The sequence below is a fragment of the Alternaria alternata genome (genome assembly GCF_001642055.1).
Source record: "Alternaria alternata strain SRC1lrK2f unplaced genomic scaffold CC77scaffold_10, whole genome shotgun sequence".
Lineage (NCBI taxonomy): Eukaryota > Fungi > Ascomycota > Dothideomycetes > Pleosporales > Pleosporaceae > Alternaria > Alternaria alternata.
Window position 1 is genome coordinate 941,466 of NW_017306199.1, and position 19,237 is coordinate 960,702.

Sequence of the window (19,237 nt, forward strand, 5' to 3'; positions counted from 1 at the left end):
GCCTGTCTGTCTTACAATGCGGTGTCGTGTGCTCGCGTGAGCCACACTGTCTTGAGCCATCAGCGACCATCCACAATGCTTATTCGTCTGTAGCACATGTCACACCGTCTTTATGCTTAGCTCTCATCTCAGCGCTCAGGGCACCATTGTGGCGCGTCATCTCCTGTGAGTGGTTGGAGCTCATTTCAAAACAATACGGCTTCGGCACTCGGCAACATGCCGTAACGGGAACGAGAACGAAAACGAGGGGTATACGAAAAAGAACCTTGATACGGACCCTGTCGTTCTGGCATTAAGTGTGTTACTTTCTTCATGTTTGAGATCTGGAAACCAGTGTTTGGCGCAAAGCAACCCTATCGTTGCCTTGTTGTTATGCGCTCGAAAATGTCGTCATCGTCGCTCTGGCATCGATCGCACGTATCGCTGTGCAAAGCGCGTCGCGTCGTCGTTGTTAGGCAGCCCACCAGGGTTCGATATGATTGATCGGGACGTTAGACGTTACCCTTAGGCCCTTCATTTCTTCAACAAAGCGTGTACGCCAGGCGCAGGTAGCCTCGCAAGTAGTTCTGTTCCGAGCTTCCGAACTCCGCCATGACGATCAGCGGGAGACACATAATGTTGCGGCGGTGCGCGCTACTAGACAGAATATGATAGCGTATTGTGCTAGCCGGATGGATGTATGGAGATAGCTGCGTTGACGTGGCCTGCAGTGAGTGTTGACAGAGCGTAACCATATACGAGGTACGAGAGTACTTTTTCGGCAATCGTGGTCCGCGGCTTCCTTCCAGATCGCCTCCACAGCAATTTCATCCTACGATGTTGAGTGCATTATTTCCGCCTTGCAAGTCCGCTCCTCGTCCGACTATCCGCACACTATATTACTTAGTTCAATCGCCATCGTTTATCCCACAGCCCCCATGAGCTGGTAACGGGTGGCTGAAGATCCGCTGCCGGGCACCAACTTAAACTTACTCGGTCAAGGCCAGTGTGAAATGGATCTTGATTCGTGCGTACTTACATACCTAACTGAGGACCACGAAGGATACGATTTCACAGCCAGAATCATACAACTTCTGGACTGCGTCATCGCATGTTTGTCTCTGTAATATCTAATTCTTCACCCTCCGACCATCCGTCTCATTATGTCATATGCAATAGCGCTCTTTAAGTTTCATATATGGTGGCTTTCAGTGGCTTTCAATGCTAGATTCTGATCTCAGCAGCTGCAGGGACAGTGCATGCCGTCAAGATGCCTTGGTCAATCTCTAGAGAAGGTGACTTTATCCCATTGCATCCATGTCTCACGATATCTACTGGCGGTTATCGCTATTGTAAGGTTTGGTCGCTCAAACCCTGTCATAGACCCATTTTATACTCTCTTCGTTCCATTTATCTCACAGTTCTGTAGTAGTCTCGCTGATGTACACGGTCATCTCGCGCCTATCCTGTAGGTTCCGCTCGGTGTTGGAAAAGTATCTCTTTCTGCACCTTTTCGGAACTCGGCCTTCAAGCAGCTCAAACATTCCTCTCTATTTCTGAGTACAATCGTTATGTTTTGGGAAGTTCAGGTGAGAGCGCTCGTCCACTGAAAGTTACGATACCAGCGCATCGTCTATGCCTGTCCTCCAGATCTCTTGTTCTTGCCTAGAGAAAGCTTTGACAGTTTGTGTCGGAGACTCTTCCAGCCTCCCTTTCCTTCATCTCCGTCTTTATCGTCCTTCTTCTTAGGTTCCTTCACGACTGGCATAGCAGCCTTGGGGGGTGGGGCGGGCTTGGGGACGTAGACAAACTCAATCGCGACCGTGAACTTGTAAGAGCGGTTTAGAACATCGAGAGCTTTTCCTTCGAGCCAGCAGGTTCTCCACAGGTTGCACTGGAAGCCGCTAAGGTCTCGCTGCTGCTGTCCGAACTCTTTACTGTGTAGCAGGTCGGGCCAGGCCTGCAAAGGTAAAGAAACCAAGTCAGTATATGTCTCAATTGTATTTCGTATAGCCACAACTTACTTCGCTCTCATTCCCGACAGTCTCACGAAGACGCGCCCACGCATCGTTTGGAGTCCAGAAACTACCCTTGGATGACCCGCTTGTCCTCAGACTCTCCACTCTTGACGAGAAAGTGGCGCCTTCGCGCTCAGGAACCATCGCCCAGGTCAAAGACTGCGGTGCCGGGGTGGTGGCGTCGAACCCGAACAGTGCTACACCTCTAAACGGTCGTCCTTGAGAGGTCCAAGCCTTGTTCATGAAGTTTATGTTGTCGCGGCTTGGGATGTTCTGGTAAATTGTTCCTTGGAACGCGGCCCAGAGGAAGGCGCGGAGCGGACTGAAGGCGGTATAGGCTACTCCAACACCGGGAGGATTCATTTGACATCCATTACTCGCGGGATGCAGGTTGAGAGCCGAGTTCTCCCAACTGTCTGGCCATTGTTGGGCCCCTTCTTTGAAATGTGCGGTGGTACCGTGGAACACGTTGGGCCCGCCAGACTCGTCAGGTTTGGCATTTTTTGCCAGGCCAAAGATTTCTTCCAACTTCCTCAACGTTGCGTTGTAACGGGGATCAACGACAGTTTCGTTATTCCTCCAAGCCGACAATATACTAGCTCCCCTCAAAGTTACCTGAGTAACTTTCGGTTTCTGTGTGTGCTCATCCGCGCCGTCGAAGCCGGGGATGGGTTTCTCGTGCGTGGGAGGAGGGGTTGAGCGTGCAGTCGAGTGTCTAGTGGATGCATACGTTGTCGATGAGGTTATGGAGGTCGGTGGTTGTGTGTGCGTGGATGTGATGACCGTCTCGACAAAGTGAAGGAACCACTGACCAAAAGTAACCTCACTGAGATGAGCTTCGGCCAAATCGCTCTCACAAATGTAGTTGAAGTAAGCGATGTTGTCCGCAATCTGTTCCTTTGCGGTGCGACTGAGGATCGGCTCCATGACAGACAAAAAATGCTGTACAGAGGTTGGTGAGGTGAGGTCAAGGTTGGTCTTCGATAGCCTCTGTGCGCATTCTTTGACCACCCAGTAGAAGCTTCGCTCTTCTCTGTATACCTTCATTGAAAGAATGCTCTTGGTGAGCGGCGGAGAGAACAGGCTGTTGAGTAGTTCCAGCTCAGGCATTTGCCAGTTCAGCCGGTGCGCCATGGTCCCGTTGGTGCTATAAGTTCAGATTAGCACGTGCTGTTTCGCAATAAACTCTAAACTTACTTCGTGTCTCTCGTGGGGTAAAGAGATGCGAAGGTGTGAGGTGATAAAGAGAAGGTCCTCTGTGGTAGTAGAGGTTTTTGTAATTACAATAGCGCAGGTGAAGGCACGGACTGTGGGCGCAAACGGGCGGTAATTCGGTAGCGATGAGTGAACATCGGATCGGGTGCAAAAGTAGTATGGGGTGATTACGAGTTCGACTGAAGGCGATGCAGCAATGGCCTGTACAAGAGGTGCGTGACTGCTGAGAAGGCGGTCTAGCGTATCCAGCTTGTTGAGAGGGCTTGAGAGTGTCTGTACCTAGCCATAAGGCACTGGACTCATTGGTTTATTATATCGAACACACGAAGCATTACCAAGATGGGTTTATGTATTCGAGCTAACTACTCATTCCAAACTCATTTACACAACTCAGATACCACCCTTTAGGTAGTAGTCTAGAGGGTATCCTAGCCAGTCACATTGCTCCACATCTTGGAAGCCGGCACTCTTACTAGGCCAGTCCAATAATCTGATCTCGGCACCTGTCTTTCTTGTTGCATCTACCTGTCCCCACTGTCCGTACTTCTTCACACCCTCGATCACCTTGTCGTATCCTCTTACGTCGAGGTACTTGAGACTAGGGTTCGGATCGCCGCCCCTAATGAAAGCAGCGAAGTAGCTGGTGACGAGCTGAGCACTCCACAGATCCTCTGGGTCGCGAATACGGTTCAAAGTGCCAAACAGCCAAGGCATGTCTGCACCATGGAAACGGAAGTAAGGGTTCTTGGGATCATCGTTGGCAGGCCCACCTAGGTTGTTGGGATCGTAGCCATCGATGGAGCGTTGGAACTGATAGTAGTATGCTTTCTGGAAGGCATGCGATTGCACTCCAGAATAAACGGTGGATTGGTCGACGCAACGGAATGTCTTGTCTGTGGCAACCCGCTGAGAGACGTTGAATGAGTCGAGTGTCAGATTGCCGGTGTTGGTCAAGGGGAAAAGACCCGACTGGATGATACGCTCTGCCCATGTGCTGTTGATACCAAGCGCTTCTTGTAATCCTTGAGAGTGGTTTGAGATGGGGCTCTTGGGGTATGTGGAGAAGGAAGCACCGTCGTTGACGATGATACCAAAGATGACAGGGATATGCGCAGTACTGGCGTTACGGGTGGAGAGGATGAGATTGGGCGTGTTTACATAGGTACCGTCTTGGACAACATAACGAGCAACAGTATTGAAGCCAACTAGCTGTGCAGCGGGAACTTTATCGAGACAAGCAATCTGAGCTGACACATCAGTGCCATTGCAGCCGGCAGCAGCGAATATCTGAGGTCCGGCGACAGTGTAGCTCTGATTGATCGTGTAGTAGGTCGAGTATGTTGTTCCATAGTCGCCGTCCAAACCAAGAGTCACACCTCCTCCAAGATTAGACATGGCAATTGCGCCTTGGTATTTTCCAATAGCTTCGGGAGATCCCAATAGTGTGCGGACTGAGCCAGCTCCAGCAGACTCTCCAGCAATAGTAATCTTCTTTGGGTCACCACCAAAGGCAGCAATGTTTGCGATGGTCCAGTCCAGTGCTGTGATCTGGTCAGCAATTCCAAAGTTGCCCTTGATGTCCGTTCCAGGAATGGCCAGGAAGCCAAGCGTTGAAAGACGGTAGTTGATGTTGACAACGACGAGGTCTTCCTTGCTTGCAAGGTTTCCACCATCAGAGAGTGCGTCGGCACCGCTTCCTCCAGTAAAGCCGCCACCATGGATCCAGAATAAGACGGGCCGGAGTTGCTTTTTCGATCCTGCCTTGGGGATGTATGGTGTTTGGATGTTCAGGAAAAGACAGTCCTCGCTTCCACCACCACCCTGGGCACATTGCGAGCCGTACTTGGTAGCTTGTATCGTCTGCCCCTTTTTGGAGTAAAGCGACGAGTATTGGAAACGTGTAGGTGTATCGGCATACGGGATGCCAAGGAACCTGAAGGACTTCTGGTTGCGATAGCCGACAAAAGTATTTCCACCAGATGCTACCGAGACAGTGCTGCCAGTGACAGGCCCAGCGCTCGACGACCCGTTGTTTGCCGACTGGGTGCACAACACTGGCAATTGCTTGTGAGATCCCGAAGAGGACGAGTAGCTTACTCGGTTGCCAACTGATACCACACCGCTATCGATGTAGTACCCTCGCTCGGCATCCGTGTATTTGGCGTAATCTTGGTAGGAAAGAGCGTCGTTGAAGTCTGCCTGGTACTTCTGAAGCGTAGCCTTGGAAATAAGCTTCTCATTGAGAGAGGCGCAAGCTGCAGCTGCGTTGGCTTGAGCGACTGGGTCGAGGATAATGGCACCGATGTGGTTCTTGTCGTCCGACCCTTTCAGGTTGTTCTGGTAGATGAGTGTCAAAGACGACTTCGCATTTGACACACTGACGGCTGGTGTTGAATCCGATACTGGTGATGCCTGTGAAACAGCAACCATGCCAGCCGCCGCCGCAGCAACAAATGTGGTAAAGACCGTCATTCTGAATGTCCAGCTTGGTGGAGAGATCTAATCGACAGCTGATGAAGGATCATCGTTCTTTTCCATCTTCTTATACTGCGCCGGTAACCCGGATGGCGTCGTTCTTGCAGATGAACAACCGTGACGCTAGCCACAAGCGGTTATTCTCCACATGAGGCTATTGGAAATAAGCATTTGAGAGCGGGCTATCCCCCGGAAAACGATGAGTAGATCGATGGCTAGGCAGGGGCACTGGCAGAATGCTGGTGCAGTGCAGTACGGCAGTGGTCCTATATCCACAAAAGAGTGCTAAAACTCACGGTACCTGCAGCAAAGGCCTGTGTACAACATATGCGTCCTATGTGCATTCTTTGACAAGTTCTTGACACCTCAGTCGATACTGCTCTCTGGAGTCGACGAATAGTTTGCACTGCAGTTCTACCATATCTAAAAGCGCGGCATCAAAACAGTGGTTTTGGCATTGCCATCCGAGGTCGACTCTGATGTAATTTAGCCGTTTAGCCACCATGCGCAGTAGCCCGCGGTCCTCGTGGCGATGGCATCATGGATACTAGATGGTGCAGGGGTCAATGTGGAGATTGTTTACATCCGTTCGCGGAGTGTGGCTTGAAATGAGGAGCGGAGAAGTGGAAGCTGGAAACTTGATGGGGCCCCGGAGTTGAAGACGTGCAAATCAGTGCTAACCCAGTTGGGCATCGTCTGCAGATTCCCCTCACGAACCTGGCATTCTTGACCCTTCGGATGTTACCATCAACTCCATGTTTACTCAAGACAATGGCGATTACACCCGTAAGATGCTCGCATTCATATGTTTTCCTATTCACCAATCCTTCCAAGTTCACAAATGCCTGGTATCGCAGAAACAGTGCTCTCGATGGACATTACTGGCATGGCGTCATCCAATTGGAGGATTAATGTGATGCTCTCCATCTTGGCAAGTACAATACTGTCTTGAGCACAGTACCAACTACGACAGACCATATTGTCGCCTTGGTGAGTAGAAGAGTCTTTGGATAGACGCCGAAAAGTCAGGACCTGGCAGCAACTTTCTCTGGCTAGCAAGTCAATTGCTAGCGCATGCTCGCACGATGCACCGAATCGTAGCAACATACAGGGACAAGCATTGAGGTGGGTCGTGGTAGGCAAGATAGATTGGCAGGCGTCATTGCACAGCATATGCATGTCAGGGTCCCAAGGAGGCATATAGGAACCTTATGTTCTACCATATCCCCCTCTAGATTTCTCTATCGGCTCAGCTTTTGTCGTCGCTACAGGATGCAGCTTAAGCTCCTACTCCTCACGCAATTAGTTGCGACCGCATTGTGCGCAAACACAGCACCACCCAGCATCTGGAACTATACATATCCATGGCCGGTACACTACTTTAGTTTCACATCGCAACGCGCGAACCTCTCAATGGCATATATGGACGTACATTCCCAGAATACCACCTCGAACAAGACCATTGTGCTTCTACACGGCAAGAACTTTTGTGGCGCAACGTGGGAGGATACTGCCCATCGCCTATCAGCACAAGGATATCGTGTCATCATCCCAGATCAAATCGGATTTTGCAAGTCACCGAAGCCGTCTGCCTACCAGTTCTCGCTGCAGCAGTTGGCGCGCAATACACATCTACTATTGCAGAGTCTAGACATAGAATCAACACATGTACTGGGTCACTCTATGGGCGGTATGTTAGCCACTCGATTTGCCCTGATGTATCCGGAGCAGACATCACATCTTATTCTTACGAACCCAATCGGACTGGAAGACTGGAAGGCCCTTGGGGTACCTTGGCGCAACCTCGACGCCCTGTACAAAGATGAGCTTGCCACCAACTACACATCCATCCGCAAATACCAGCAAGCTACCTACTACGTCAACACCTGGAAGCCGGAGTATGACGTCTGGGTCAATATGCTAGTCTCGCTCTACCAAACGTCACCTGAAAACATTGATTTCGCATGGAACATGGCGCAGACGACTGACATGGTTTTGACTCAACCGATCGCCTACGAATTCGAGTTGGTGCAGCCCAAAACCCTCCTCCTGATCGGAACCAAGGACACAACAGCCATAGGAAAAGCTTGGAGCCCAGCGGATGTGCAGGCTAAGCTGGGGAAATACGACGTGCTGGGCAAAGAGACGGCGGCGAGGATTCCAGACGCGACATTGATTGAATTTGACGACTTGGGCCATAGTCCGCAAGTGCAGGATAGTGAAAGATACCATGCCGCGCTATTGGGGTGGTTAAACGGGTCTAATTAGGCTTGATCAGGCGCCTCTGTATGTTGATTAAAGGCGAACAAAAACACCGACCGTCAGGGTACATAACGACTCACTTCCTGAACGGGTAGGTAGATATGCAAGATATATACATCACTGGAGCTTTCAGATCTTACTAAATAGTATGAATAGCAAGATCTGAACCATCGCTGTTGCTACGAGTCGTTTCTTGAGCATCGTATTAATTGCACTATTCGTAGTTCTCCGCCATAGTGTGTTTATAAGGAACTAATCCTTCCTGTCGACGACAATGCTCCTCTTGTAGACCTTGTTTCCACGATCCATGTAGTCAAAGACGAAAGGACCCCAGGTCACAGTTCTCACATTTCCTACGAGCCTCCGAGCTAAAGCTTCCATCTGGTCGAACCTGGCCGCATCGACGACCGATTCGGCACCATCACAGTCAGTGGGAATGGAGATAATAACCTTTCGAAACCTGCCGTCCCACTTCTCAGTATCCAAATCCCTGATGATCCAAGCGTAAAGGCTATTTCTCCACAAAAATTGCAGATGTGGATAATATCTAGTCGCCCGTTCACATTCCAATCTCAGCTCTAATTCCTTGGTATCCAGGCGATCGACAAATTCTAGAAAGGCTGATTGTTTCCACAAATCGAGGTTTTTCTCCGCGCGAATAGTGACGTTACGAATCACATCGCTATTGAAGACGAGGGGAGTCTGGCAACCGCTGTATTCCCACTTGAGCACAAGGCGTTTTGGGTATCGGGGAATTCGACACAAATCGGCCCGAGTGAAGGTTCGCACGCTGCCAAAATATGAGAGCGCTTCCGAACAAATTTGTTTGTTAGTCAGAAGCCAAAGTGGAAGGCCTCAGATGTAAGCCGGTCGGGTTTTGGGGTAGTGGATGGCGATATCTTTGTCAGGACCACTCTTTTCGGACTTTCGACCTTTGGGCCTTGCCTCCAGAATTAGATCAGGAGGTGTAAAGATAGTGATCTCTGAGCCGAACGCGTAGTCGTAGATGCGGTCGCGAAGTTCCCTTGGCAAGAGAAGGAAGGGGGATGTCCGAGTCGGCTCGCAGGCCTGCGCATCATGGGCTGTTTGCCGGGCTTTTCTGGAAGTCCTTGAGGCTTTCTTCCTCATGTACCTGTAGGTAGGTAGGAATACCTTCATGGGCGGTAGTCGGAAGCAAAACCTCATCTTGGCAAGGGTCTGGATTGAGTGTAGGACGAAACGAAGGATTTGAAGGATAGGTATAAAGAATCAGTCAGATTTAGCAAAAGTTTTGCAATAGAGTTCTCCAAGACGTGAGTGCAAACGGGCGGCGGGGTAGAACTCACTTTCACTTTGGCAGGGATATCGGAAGCCTCCACTATACGGAGGTTAAGTCCACGCGTGTGAAGTCAGTGACGTACGTTGTTTCGCAAGAAAAGAAAGACAGAAGAGTGAACGACCGACAAGCAAAAAAAAGTTATGTGATTCAAAAAGAAGACTGCGACTCAATTCGAACTCAAAGCAAAAATAGATTGCCTTTATCGACCCAATACGATACGTGACTGGATCACACCCTGCACGACAGGGTAGACATGCACGAAGACGTACGCTACCGGATCTTCCAGTTCTCTATATGAAATATGAAATAGCATCAAATCGATGGATATATGTACTAAACTATAATGTCTTTAGTTTAGAGAGGTGAGAGCGTTTGAGTTTGTGACTACGCGATTAGGGACATGCAAACGATGCCCGCATGACCACCATTGTTGGATCGGTAGATGTAAGAGGAGAAGTGAATCAGTGACGCGTATTGAGATGCAAATTGAGCAACACTTTATCTTGCGTTGTGTTTATGCTCGAACATTATGCAGTGTAGGAAGTCCTTTGATAAGTATAAAATTGTCATTATGCATTCAGCTATATAGTCAGAATTCAAGTGTACCTAGATAGCCTTCTCAGAAGTATTAAGTAGCTGCCGACATATCATAGTAGACCCGGAAGGTATCTAACGATTTAGCATGTATCACTCTAACCTCCCTAATACCACTGAGACCCTCCAGGCTCTATCACCGACTCACTCCATGTAATCAGAATCATCCTTGTCGTCATCGCTGTCCATGTGATTATCCGGCAACAAGGTCTTCTCGAGGCGTCCAGCGAGCATGCCCATAGCCTTGCCCTTGCCCTTACCAGGATAAGCCGCCTCAGCAGCGTCTTCGCCCATGTACTCGGCATCATTGTTGTAGCGCGCGGTCGCTGCCTCACCCTTCTTGCCTGCCTTGTATGACTTGCTGCGATCGAAGCGCTTGGTGATGGCCTTGTTGTCCTTGGTGGTTTCCCAAGTAGAACCGATCGCGCCGGCGGCTTCGTAAAGGTTTTGAATAGCGTTCAGCACATCCTGTACCTGGATATGTCTGAGCTCGGATGGCCCGCCAGATTAGATGCGGGCTTTAGTGGCGGCGAGGAGGAAACCTTCGCCCAAGTAGTGCTGACCGGGTAAGGCCTTGCTGAAGATGTCAATCATGGCCAGACACCTCAAGACGTTGGTGAGGTCCTTGGTCTTTTCGGTGGTGCGGACGCGCCAGTTGTTGCTGATATCGTCTAGAGCCTTGCTTGCGGAATAACTCCGCTTCAACATGGTATCAGAAACCTTGTTCAGCGCGGCGACAAGTTCCATGACCTCGGAGTGGGGAAGAACAATGCGGCAAATGTTCTTTCTGGCGACACGACACCATCGCGGCGGCGGAGTTTCTCCATGTGAACACGCTTCTCTGCTGGCTTAGCTTTCTAGAAGCTACTAGTCAGTGAGATGGTCTTCAATGCGTTCTTCATCGCAACAATTTACCCTAAGAGTGGTCTCCAGTGCACCAGGGTCACTCTCCTCGAGGTACAGAACAACCTCCAAATCCAGTGGCCCAACGATGCGAAAGCCCTCCCTCAGCTGAATGAGAAGCTCTTCACCGTTCTGAACGCTGGCGAGGTTGAAGACATCCGCAGTTTTGGAGAAGGGTTCGCCGTTAATGTCGAGGGGCCAGACTGGGTCATGATACTGGAATGCAGCTTGGATAGATACAATCATATCTTCCCAGGTCATTGAAGGGGTGATGAGGAAGTTGTACCAATTCTTGTTGAGATCGGGGCAGTATAGAGACAGCCTGCGTACAGGGTGTGTGCTTGCGGAAGACATTGTGGAGGCAGTTGTATGTTTGTGTGGTATGTGAATGTAGATACGGGTAGAGGGTTGGATAAGGAAGCACGAAGTAGCACGCTGGAAGACGAATTATGTGGAGCGTGAGATCTCTGATTCAGAGGTGAGCGTGACCCCAAAACCGCGAGTGAAGGTGAGAATACAATTGCAAACACAGATTTCTCTTGCTCACCACGTCATTCTCCTCCCGTTCTTACCAATCCGTCCTCTTACTGTAGTAGAAATTGCTAAACACTTTGGTCAAAAGATGTTCCCCATACGTGCTCCCCTGATGTATCAGCTTCTTCCCACTCTCCTCCACACACTTCTCCAACGGCCGAACCACAGCATCAAAATTCGGCTCATAGAAGAACGGCACGCTAATCCTGTACTGCTGTCCCCTATGAATGACCCTATGCATCGTGCTCTTCCAAAGTCCGTTCGTCCACCGCTCAATCATATCCCCAATGTTCACCACAAACGCTCCTGGTATAGGATCGGCATTGAGCCAAGTCCCGTCTTTGAGCTGGACTTGGAGAGCGCCGGGCGTAGGATCCGTGAGGAGGAGCGTTACGCAGCCATAGTCTGTATGGGCGCCGCAGGAGAATTGTTCGATGTCGTTACCAGGCGTGTGAGGGGTCGTCAAGGGAGGATAACCGATCATGCGCATTACCCAGAAGGACTCGTCGCAGTTTCGCACAAAAAGTTCTTCGTCTTCTGTGCTTTGCGTCGCGTTTGATTTAGATGACCCAAGGTCTAGAGCTACGCCCATGGCGTGGACAAGGGCTTCGCCGACTTTCTTGACTTGCTCAATGTAGTCTGTGTATACAGGCTTGAGCTCTTTCGGTTGCTCAGGCCATAGATTGGTGCCCTGGAGACTCTTCACGCTACCTGGTCCTCCGTCTCCGGGCTCTCGCTTCTCTGCTGGCCAGTCGCGGTACCAGTCGATGGCTTCTTGCATGTCTTGTAGGCCGCCCGTCACGTTTTCGCCGAGCCCCTGGTAACCCCGTGCGCCATCTCCTCCTTCCGGACTACCAGCATCAAAGCGCTTGATTTTGTTCTTCTCTTCTAATGGTAAGGCGAAGAAGTCGCGTGCAAGGCTGATGACTTCATCGAGCTTTGTAGTTGGTATGCCATGCCCTGTAAGATAGAAGAAGCCATAGTTCACGCAAGCGGCGCTAATGGCTTTAGCAGTCGTAGATCGTGCATCCTTCGAGGATGAAGGATCTAGGAAAGCTGAGATGTCGATTATTGGTAGACCGTCCTGTTGCGCGGCGACGATAGGCTTATCGTACCGGGATCCAGAGTCTGGAGTGGGGTTAAGCTTCGTGGTGCTTCCTGATGTGCCACCATTCAACTGCCTGTCTCGCGCTGCATGAAGGGCCGCGTCCATGTCTGACATGGTGTCTTTCTGTAGACAAATAACTCTTTCTTAGTCTAGTCTGCTTCCTTTGACTCAAAGATTGCCGATCACACTATCTGCTCGAAACTTGGACGATATGACGCTTCTAACAGTTCGTGTGGAATGTCCTGAGCGAAATATTAGGAGCGATGAAAAAGACAATACAAGGACTGCACAAGAATCCTGAGGATGGCGGAAGCGTGTATTGGAGTTGGGGAACGGGACGTCGAATGTTCGGATGGCGATACCCGATTCAGTCTAGGCGCGGCTATTCTAGGGCATCATGACAGAGGGAAGTTTACAGATGTCTTTTCACAAATGCAAGAATCAATGTGTTCATCTTGGCTGTCATTCCCATTGTAGTGGTATATCACTCTATCCATTGACCACCTGTCATGCATCGCATTTTGATTAAATACTATAGATGCCCATATGATGCAACATCACCCAATACTAACTCACAAGGCCTTTACATTATGACCTCGTTGGACACGTCCTGTACAATGAATTAGTGTAAGTCGATGAAGCGCAATGGAGTGGTCTTACCCTCTTCAGTTCCTTGTATGGCAAGCAAACACAGTTTTGCACGCGAACTTCATCTGCCACGGCGCAATCCTTGCCGAGAATGGTAATGCTTTGGACCTTGACGCCGTTCTTGATGACGCTGGTGGTGTGGCTAGTAACGGGAGTTGGTGTGCCCTCAACACGGGCCCAGGCACCAATCTTGCTGGACCAACCAATGATGGTGTACAAAACACATGCATCGTGCTTGATCTCAGAGTCTTCGAGAACGATGGACTCTTTGACACGCGCACCAGCTCCAATGACGACACGAGGGCCAATAGAGACGTTGGGTCCGATCTTGGCAGTTGGGTCGATCTGGGCGGAGGGGTGAATGTAGACTGGAGGCAGAATGTTTGCGGAGGGGGCCGCGAGCTCCTCCGATCCCGCCTGGAATGCCTTCAGGAGGTACAGGGCGTTGGCTGGGACGGCCGAACCAGCGGTCTTGATCTGGCGCCAAAAGTCCTTGGTCTCAAGGACGAAGAACTGCCTGCTGTCGGCAATGTCGGACAGTACATCCTGCTCCAGGCGAATGACAGCATTCTCCTTGTTATCGTCGTCGTCTTCGTTTTGGTAGAAGGAAGATTCGAGGTTCTCGGAGGAGGGGTACGACAGCAGCCGTGGGCGCTCGGTCCGTCGCTTGATGGCGCTGCGAATGGCGGGGAAGATGCACTCGGTCGCGAAGAGGTAGATTCCGCAGTTGATGAGGTTGGAGATGTGCGACTCGGGCTTCTCGACGTAGTGAAGCACGCGCTTTGTGTGCGCATCTGAGACAATGCAACCAAAGTTGGACGCGGCCTCGTTTGCGACCCTCGTGCCCAGCATTACCGCCTCGGCGTCCTTATCGTTGAAGAGCTTGAGCATCTCCACCAGCGGGAAGGAAGAGCAGACATCTGCGTTCAGAACAAACAGCTTCTCTGGCTTGCCCTTCAATATGACGTCGCGGAAGTGGTAGAGACCTCCAGCCGTGCCCAATGCCTGGTATTCGCGGAGGTACTTGACGCTCAGGTGTGGCCAGCTGGTCGAGACGGCGTTGATGAAGGGCTGGAAGACGGATTCCTCATAGTAGCCGACGATAAAGACTTCCTTGATCTCGGGGACGTTGGTGATGGCGCGGAAGCAGTGCTCGATTATGGGGTGACCGGCGACGGGGAAGAGCGGCTGTGGTAGCATTAGCGGGGATGCGCTGGGGTACGGCAGTCCGAATTGTCGCGCACCTTGGGCAGTTCCATAGACAGAGGCCTAAACCGCGTGCCTCGAGAAGGGCCTCCGACCTAGTCTTGTAAGCATACATGGCAGAGTCTACGTCGTGGGAAATATCTACCAGAATGACGGCCTTGGTAGAGCCTCCAGAGGGAGACTTGGGCCTCATGGAGAGCGAGGGTGGCTGCAGACTCATCTTGAGAAAGTCTTAGTTGTGTAATAGTGGGTTGAAAACAAAAGATCGTGAGCGCGCCTCAAGATCAGAAGAAACGTGCAGTGAGAGCAATTGCGAATCTGGCCTTCTTCAGGAACCAGTTGGTGGACCCTGGAATTCCAGCCCACCGCTGGCGGTGAGAAGCCCTGGCGAATCGGCGAGTCGGCGCGTCGTCAGGTGCAGCTCGACTTCATCCCCTTTGTCACAGCTTGCGCCAGCTATTCTCGAATACGAGCAAGCTATGGCAGTCACGCATATACGGCCTCACGGTGCTAGCGTATTGTTTTCCAAAATATTCATATGGATTTGGTCAAGATTCACTGACACTACTCATACCGTCACTACTTTCCTACGCCAGTCGCCAGCTTCTTGTTCTTCTTCATCAGCACATTCAGCTTCTTTTCCAGCACATCGTGTTCTCTCCTCGCCGCGTGCATGGCTTGCTCCGCCTCTTCCATAGTCAGCACACTACCCCTTCCCCTCCTCGCATTGCCGCCGTAGCCACCCATGCCAGCCGTTGTCTCGATCGCGTTCATCAGGCCCTGCATGTCTAGTCCGCCTCCACTACCGTTGCCTAACGTGATGTTGCCATTGCCGTCAACGCCAAACTCTTGCGTAGACTGGTAGCCGAGCCCAGCACCTACAAGTGCTTCGAGACCCTGGACAAAGACGCCGCCCAATCTATCGGCCGCCATCATTCCCATGCCGTCTATTTCTGTGCTTCCCACTGCTCCTCCTTCGACAACTGCTTTAGCTGCCTTTGCAAATCTGTTCGAGTTGACAGACATGTTCGCTGTCCCGGCGCCAGGCGCACCACCAACAGCAGCCATCTCGGGGCGTGGCTGGTTCGGCGGCGGGTTGTCTGTCTTGGGGAGGACGTACTGATTGAGATAGGCGCCAGCATCGGCTGGTGTTTGCTGTTGTTGTGGGGGAGGGACTTGAGGCATAGACGCATCTTGTACTTGTACGGGCGGCAGGGGAAGGTTTGTTGAATCAAGAAGCCCGGAAGAGTTGTCTAGTCGCGGCATCTGCTGCCCGCCGTTGGTATTCAGCTTTTTACCTGCCTCCTTGAGTGCAGTGGCGATTGCTGGAAGTACGTCATTCGAATGAGCTGAGTTTGTCATGTTGTGATTATGTGCGGTCTGCTTACGAGGGTGGAAGCGAGCATGGCCCTTGAGTTCTTCGATATGCCTTTCAAGCTCAAGTGCTTTCGTCTCGAGCTCCTCGGTCAGGCCCCAGAAGAACTTGCCGTTGGGTGTAATGAGAGTCCTAGAATCAGGTTTGCCATCCTGGCTATTGAGGCGTACCGGCTTCTTTTTAGCGAGCGCATCAAGGTCGGTTTGGGAGAAATGCAGCTTCAGGTCAGGAGGTGCAGTCACGTTACCGTTTTGAGTAGAGCGAGAGGCATGAGTGAGCGACGAAGACAATGGTTTGAAAAACTCAAGAGTCGATACAAGGAGCTCGCCCGTGCGTTGCAAATCAGCCAAGATCGATTGAGCAGAATTCTCGCGCTTGTCCTTGGGCTGTTCGGGCTCGGGTTCTGGTTCGGGCGTTGCTGCTGCTGAGACCTTCGCTGAAGAATCCCTGCGTGATGTCGTCGGCGCTTGAGCAATAACTTCCTCGACCACAGCTGGCTTGGGCGAGGCTGGCTGACTCTTGAAAGCTGCCGCGATAGGTTTTGGTTTGCTTGTCGGCTTCTTCTCCTTTTTCTTGCGACCGATGATTGGAGCTTGCACAACCTCAACATCCGACTTGGTGTCCTCCAGCTGCTCTTCTTCAATCTGCTTCTTTCGTTCTTGTCTGTCCTTCTTGGCTTGAGATTTGGTCTTCTTCCTGACAGGTGCAGTCCCGACCTTGCCGCCAACAGGTGGTGGTGAGTTGGCTCTTGAGAACGATGTTGAAGTGACCGAAGCTGTGTCCGATATCATCTCGCTTGGTGTGCCTGGTAGATTGACAGAAGCGATACTCGCTTGTCTAGATCGAAGCTTGTCGACGGTTGATACCTGAGGCAGAGACGGCACTGGTGGCGCTGACAAAGGCGGTGGGACTTCTGCTTTGGGTGTCGCGACCACTCGCAGAGTCCTAGGCGCACCTGTACGCTTGATTGGCGATCCGGTGGCCACCGCGGCAGGACTTGGGGGTACGGAACTAGCGGATGGAGTCGGCATTGAACGATTGGTCTTCGATTGGGAGTCTATATTGGCCGAGCCTGGGGCTGGGGAGCTTTCATCAATTGGCAGTTTAGTAGCAGCCGGGATATCAAGCTTGCCTGGAGGCTGCCGCTTGGTTGAAGCTGTAGGCGTCGCACTCGCGACAGGCGTACGTGCTGTCTCCTTCTGTGGCTCTTTCTTCGGGGTAGTTTGAGTTGCAGGCTGACTCTTCTTAGAAGCACCCTTTGACTTCGGCGTGTCCTTGGCAGCTGTTTCCGACACCATCTTCTTCGCATCTGGGGTAGACTTTGGAGTCTGTACTACGTCTTCTTTGGCCGCCCTAGAAGCCTCTCTAGGTGTAGGCTCCTTGGGTGTTTGAGGGACAACGACAGCTTCTTTAGTCGCCGCTCTTGAAGGCGTCGAGGGCGAAGGCTTGGCCGCAGCGGTCGCTGGGGGAGCTGCTGTAGGTGTTGCCGGTACGACGACATCGCTCTTCTGCTTGCCCTTGGTCTTGCCAGGCGTTGCGTTAACAAGCGGCGTAGCAGGCACGACAGGCACGGCTGGTGTAATGTTCGAGGATGTAGTTCGAGACATTGGTCGAGACCCAGGACGAGAGCGTGACTCTTCCAGGACCGCTTTGGGTATGGCTGGCGCTGTGAAGCCAGGCGGTATAGTGGGAGTCGATCGACGAGGCTGCTCAAAAAAGTGGCCGCTCAGCGGAGTGCTCAGAATTGGTCGGATTGGCTCATTGTCGCTGTCATTAACAAGTGCATCCACATTGATAGACGCTTGTTCTTCTGCACTCAAAGGCGCATCGTCTACGATAACTCGTTAGCCTTGAATGTCTACATCAGAAAAAGCAAGTTCAGCTGTGATGAGTACGGCGGCCGCCAGACGATGGTCAGGATGGTGTTGACAGAAGCTTAAGGTACATCAATTGGCAAAAGTTGACTCTCGAACATCTCCGTCACTTGATGGGGCAAGAAAATAGTGAACAGGCCATCTCTCTATTAGAAAGTAAGCATGCCGACTCAGCGGCAGGAGGGGTAGTTACGTACATGCGATGACCATGACGAAGACGACGAGAGAAGCCAACCTTTGCAGCGGCAGGACAGTGCAATCCACCCAATTATGACAGAAGCTGAGAAAAGATGTGAAGGTATAGGTGCCGTAGAGACGTGCAACCCACTCATAACGCCGGGCATCTCAGTGTCGAAGCACCTGTGCCGATGCATTCGCCGTAAAACCGAAACGCCATGCAGCCATCGTTCGAATAAAGTACTAAGACAGTATGTCGAGCCAGAGGCCGACTAGTGTGCAGAAGGAAAAATGACTACCATCGTCCAGCGCCGCCGTAGTTGTTGTTGGAATAGAGAGAAGAGAAACCGCCTTGACCTTGGCCATACAAGCCCTGCCCTGCCATACCGCCTTGGTGCAACCTTGCCTGCAAGATACTTGGGTCCTGAACATCGGCAAGACCACCTCCTCCAGAGGAGGAAGTGTTCGCGTGCCTATGCTTCTTACCCTTTTTCTTGGATTTCTGCGAACCAGACTCCTGGTAAGCTCCAGGCGAAGGTCCATAAGGGAAGCTTAGGAGACCAGGGGCAGGTGCAGGTGTGGAGGTTGTGGGGTGTTGATTAAGGAAAGAAGGAAACATTGACTCACGCTTTCCAGCATCAGCTAGCCTAGCAGCACCGTCCATGTTCCGGCTGCGGAGCAAGTCCTGATACATGGCATCATTGTTGTTCCTCGCCGTCGCACCAGCCCCGTAGGGTAGACCACCCGTCGCGAAACCGTGACCTTGACCGAACATGCCAGTCCCGCTGACAGGAGGTGTACCAGTAGGCTTCAGTCCGGGAGGAGGACCTTGCACGTTGGTGAAGAACTGCCCACCCAGCTGCTGGTGCTGAGACATGGGGTTGAATTGGTTGGCGTTCTTTGGCATCATCGAGTTTTGTTGGCTCATGAGCTTCTGGTTCGCAACAGGTTGCACATTCGCAGAAGCAGAGGCGCTGTCGTTGGCGAAGCTAAAGCGTGACGTGTGTCTGGCATGGCTAGGAGCATTGTGCTGCTGAGGCTGAGCATTTTGCATGTTGCTGAGGATGTTTGTGGACTGGGTGCCGGACTTGAAGTTGGAGAGCAACAACTGCTGTTGCTGCTGTGGCGTCAGGCCTCGGTTGCTCAATCCAAGGTTGCTGAAGTCCTCGGCCAGAGGGGTGTTCTGCCCAAAGAGGCTTCCACCGAAACCCTGTTGACCAGGTGGTGCGATCGCATGCTGGTTGAGATGGTTGGTGCTTGTCTCAGGGCCGTCTTCGGGCTCGCCTCCAAGTTGTAAGCTACCGCCAGCCGTCGCCTCGTTGTCTTCACGCTCAACTGCAGCAGGAGCTTGCTGGGAGGCTGCCTTTGCAATTGCTTCTGCCTCGGCCTCCCGCTGCAATGCCAATTCCTTCTCCTTCTTTTCCTTAATGGCACGACGCTTCGCACCGCCATTGGGGTCCAGAAGTTGAGGGAACTCGGTAACGGCTTTCAATTCTTCCTCAGATAGAACGGCACTGGAGAAGACAAACTTGAAATCTGGCGAGCAGATGA

The 19,237-nt window shown here is 51.7% G+C and overlaps 7 protein-coding genes across 7 annotated transcripts; 1 reads left to right on the forward strand and 6 right to left on the reverse strand.

The window, feature by feature from the left end:
* Nucleotides 1–1,787: 1,787 nt before the first annotated feature.
* On the reverse strand, nucleotides 1,788–3,107 carry CC77DRAFT_1020498 (hypothetical protein). The gene has a single exon (XM_018525054.1). It carries the CDS (start codon nucleotides 3,042–3,044, stop codon nucleotides 1,974–1,976), a length of 1,071 nt encoding a protein of 356 aa, XP_018386280.1. The 5' UTR covers nucleotides 3,045–3,107; the 3' UTR covers nucleotides 1,788–1,973.
* A 495-nt stretch (nucleotides 3,108–3,602) lies between these two features.
* On the reverse strand, nucleotides 3,603–5,684 carry CC77DRAFT_1008879 (acetylcholinesterase precursor; the record flags this gene model as incomplete). The annotated part of the gene is made up of 1 exon (XM_018523564.1): nucleotides 3,603–5,684. One exon carries the CDS (start codon nucleotides 5,682–5,684, stop codon nucleotides 3,603–3,605), a length of 2,082 nt encoding a protein of 693 aa, XP_018386281.1.
* Nucleotides 5,685–6,959: 1,275 nt separating this feature from the next.
* Nucleotides 6,960–7,955, forward strand: CC77DRAFT_1031231 (alpha/beta-hydrolase; the record flags this gene model as incomplete). Its single annotated transcript, XM_018526649.1, has 1 exon — nucleotides 6,960–7,955. The coding sequence occupies one exon, from the start codon at nucleotides 6,960–6,962 to the stop codon at nucleotides 7,953–7,955; it is 996 nt and encodes a 331-aa protein (XP_018386282.1).
* A 2,422-nt stretch (nucleotides 7,956–10,377) lies between these two features.
* On the reverse strand, nucleotides 10,378–11,225 carry CC77DRAFT_89282 (hypothetical protein). The gene is made up of 2 exons (XM_018533509.1): nucleotides 10,777–11,225; nucleotides 10,378–10,718 (listed from the first exon to the last, which is right to left on the reverse strand). Exons 1-2 carry the CDS (start codon nucleotides 11,116–11,118, stop codon nucleotides 10,587–10,589), a joined length of 474 nt encoding a protein of 157 aa, XP_018386283.1. The 5' UTR covers nucleotides 11,119–11,225; the 3' UTR covers nucleotides 10,378–10,586.
* CC77DRAFT_1020503 (Clavaminate synthase-like protein) lies at nucleotides 11,118–12,723 on the reverse strand. Its single transcript, XM_018525055.1, has one exon. The coding sequence runs from the start codon at nucleotides 12,518–12,520 to the stop codon at nucleotides 11,333–11,335; it is 1,188 nt and encodes a 395-aa protein (XP_018386284.1). The 5' UTR covers nucleotides 12,521–12,723; the 3' UTR covers nucleotides 11,118–11,332.
* Nucleotides 12,724–12,950: 227 nt separating this feature from the next.
* On the reverse strand, nucleotides 12,951–14,608 carry CC77DRAFT_963014 (nucleotide-diphospho-sugar transferase). Its single transcript, XM_018535658.1, has 4 exons — nucleotides 14,406–14,608; nucleotides 14,299–14,355; nucleotides 13,067–14,242; nucleotides 12,951–13,016 (listed from the first exon to the last, which is right to left on the reverse strand). Exons 1-4 carry the CDS (start codon nucleotides 14,478–14,480, stop codon nucleotides 12,990–12,992), a joined length of 1,335 nt encoding a protein of 444 aa, XP_018386285.1. The 5' UTR covers nucleotides 14,481–14,608; the 3' UTR covers nucleotides 12,951–12,989.
* A 211-nt stretch (nucleotides 14,609–14,819) lies between these two features.
* CC77DRAFT_1020505 (hypothetical protein) lies at nucleotides 14,820–18,437 on the reverse strand. The gene is made up of 2 exons (XM_018525056.1): nucleotides 18,314–18,437; nucleotides 14,820–17,466 (listed from the first exon to the last, which is right to left on the reverse strand). The coding sequence occupies exons 1-2, from the start codon at nucleotides 18,378–18,380 to the stop codon at nucleotides 14,840–14,842; spliced, it is 2,694 nt and encodes an 897-aa protein (XP_018386286.1). The 5' UTR covers nucleotides 18,381–18,437; the 3' UTR covers nucleotides 14,820–14,839.
* Between the last annotated feature and the right edge of the window lie 800 nt (nucleotides 18,438–19,237).

Coding starts and splice junctions, on each gene's coding strand:
- CC77DRAFT_1020498 (XM_018525054.1), bottom strand. CDS start 3,044: ATGAAGGTATACAGAGAAGAGCGAAGCTTCTACTGGGTGGTCAAAGAA.
- CC77DRAFT_89282 (XM_018533509.1), bottom strand. CDS start 11,118: ATGTCTTCCGCAAGCACACACCCTGTACGCAGGCTGTCTCTATACTGC. Junction 10,719..10,776: donor CACTGGAGACCACTCTTAGG/GTAAATTGTTGC, acceptor AGTAGCTTCTAG/AAAGCTAAGCCAGCAGAGAA.
- CC77DRAFT_1020503 (XM_018525055.1), bottom strand. CDS start 12,520: ATGTCAGACATGGACGCGGCCCTTCATGCAGCGCGAGACAGGCAGTTG.
- CC77DRAFT_963014 (XM_018535658.1), bottom strand. CDS start 14,480: ATGAGTCTGCAGCCACCCTCGCTCTCCATGAGGCCCAAGTCTCCCTCT. Junction 14,356..14,405: donor CTACCAAGGCCGTCATTCTG/GTAGATATTTCC, acceptor TTACAAGACTAG/GTCGGAGGCCCTTCTCGAGG. Junction 13,017..13,066: donor CATACAAGGAACTGAAGAGG/GTAAGACCACTC, acceptor TTCATTGTACAG/GACGTGTCCAACGAGGTCAT.
- CC77DRAFT_1020505 (XM_018525056.1), bottom strand. CDS start 18,380: ATGTATCAGGACTTGCTCCGCAGCCGGAACATGGACGGTGCTGCTAGG. Junction 17,467..18,313: donor GCTAGCTGATGCTGGAAAGC/GTGAGTCAATGT, acceptor GAGTTATCGTAG/ACGATGCGCCTTTGAGTGCA.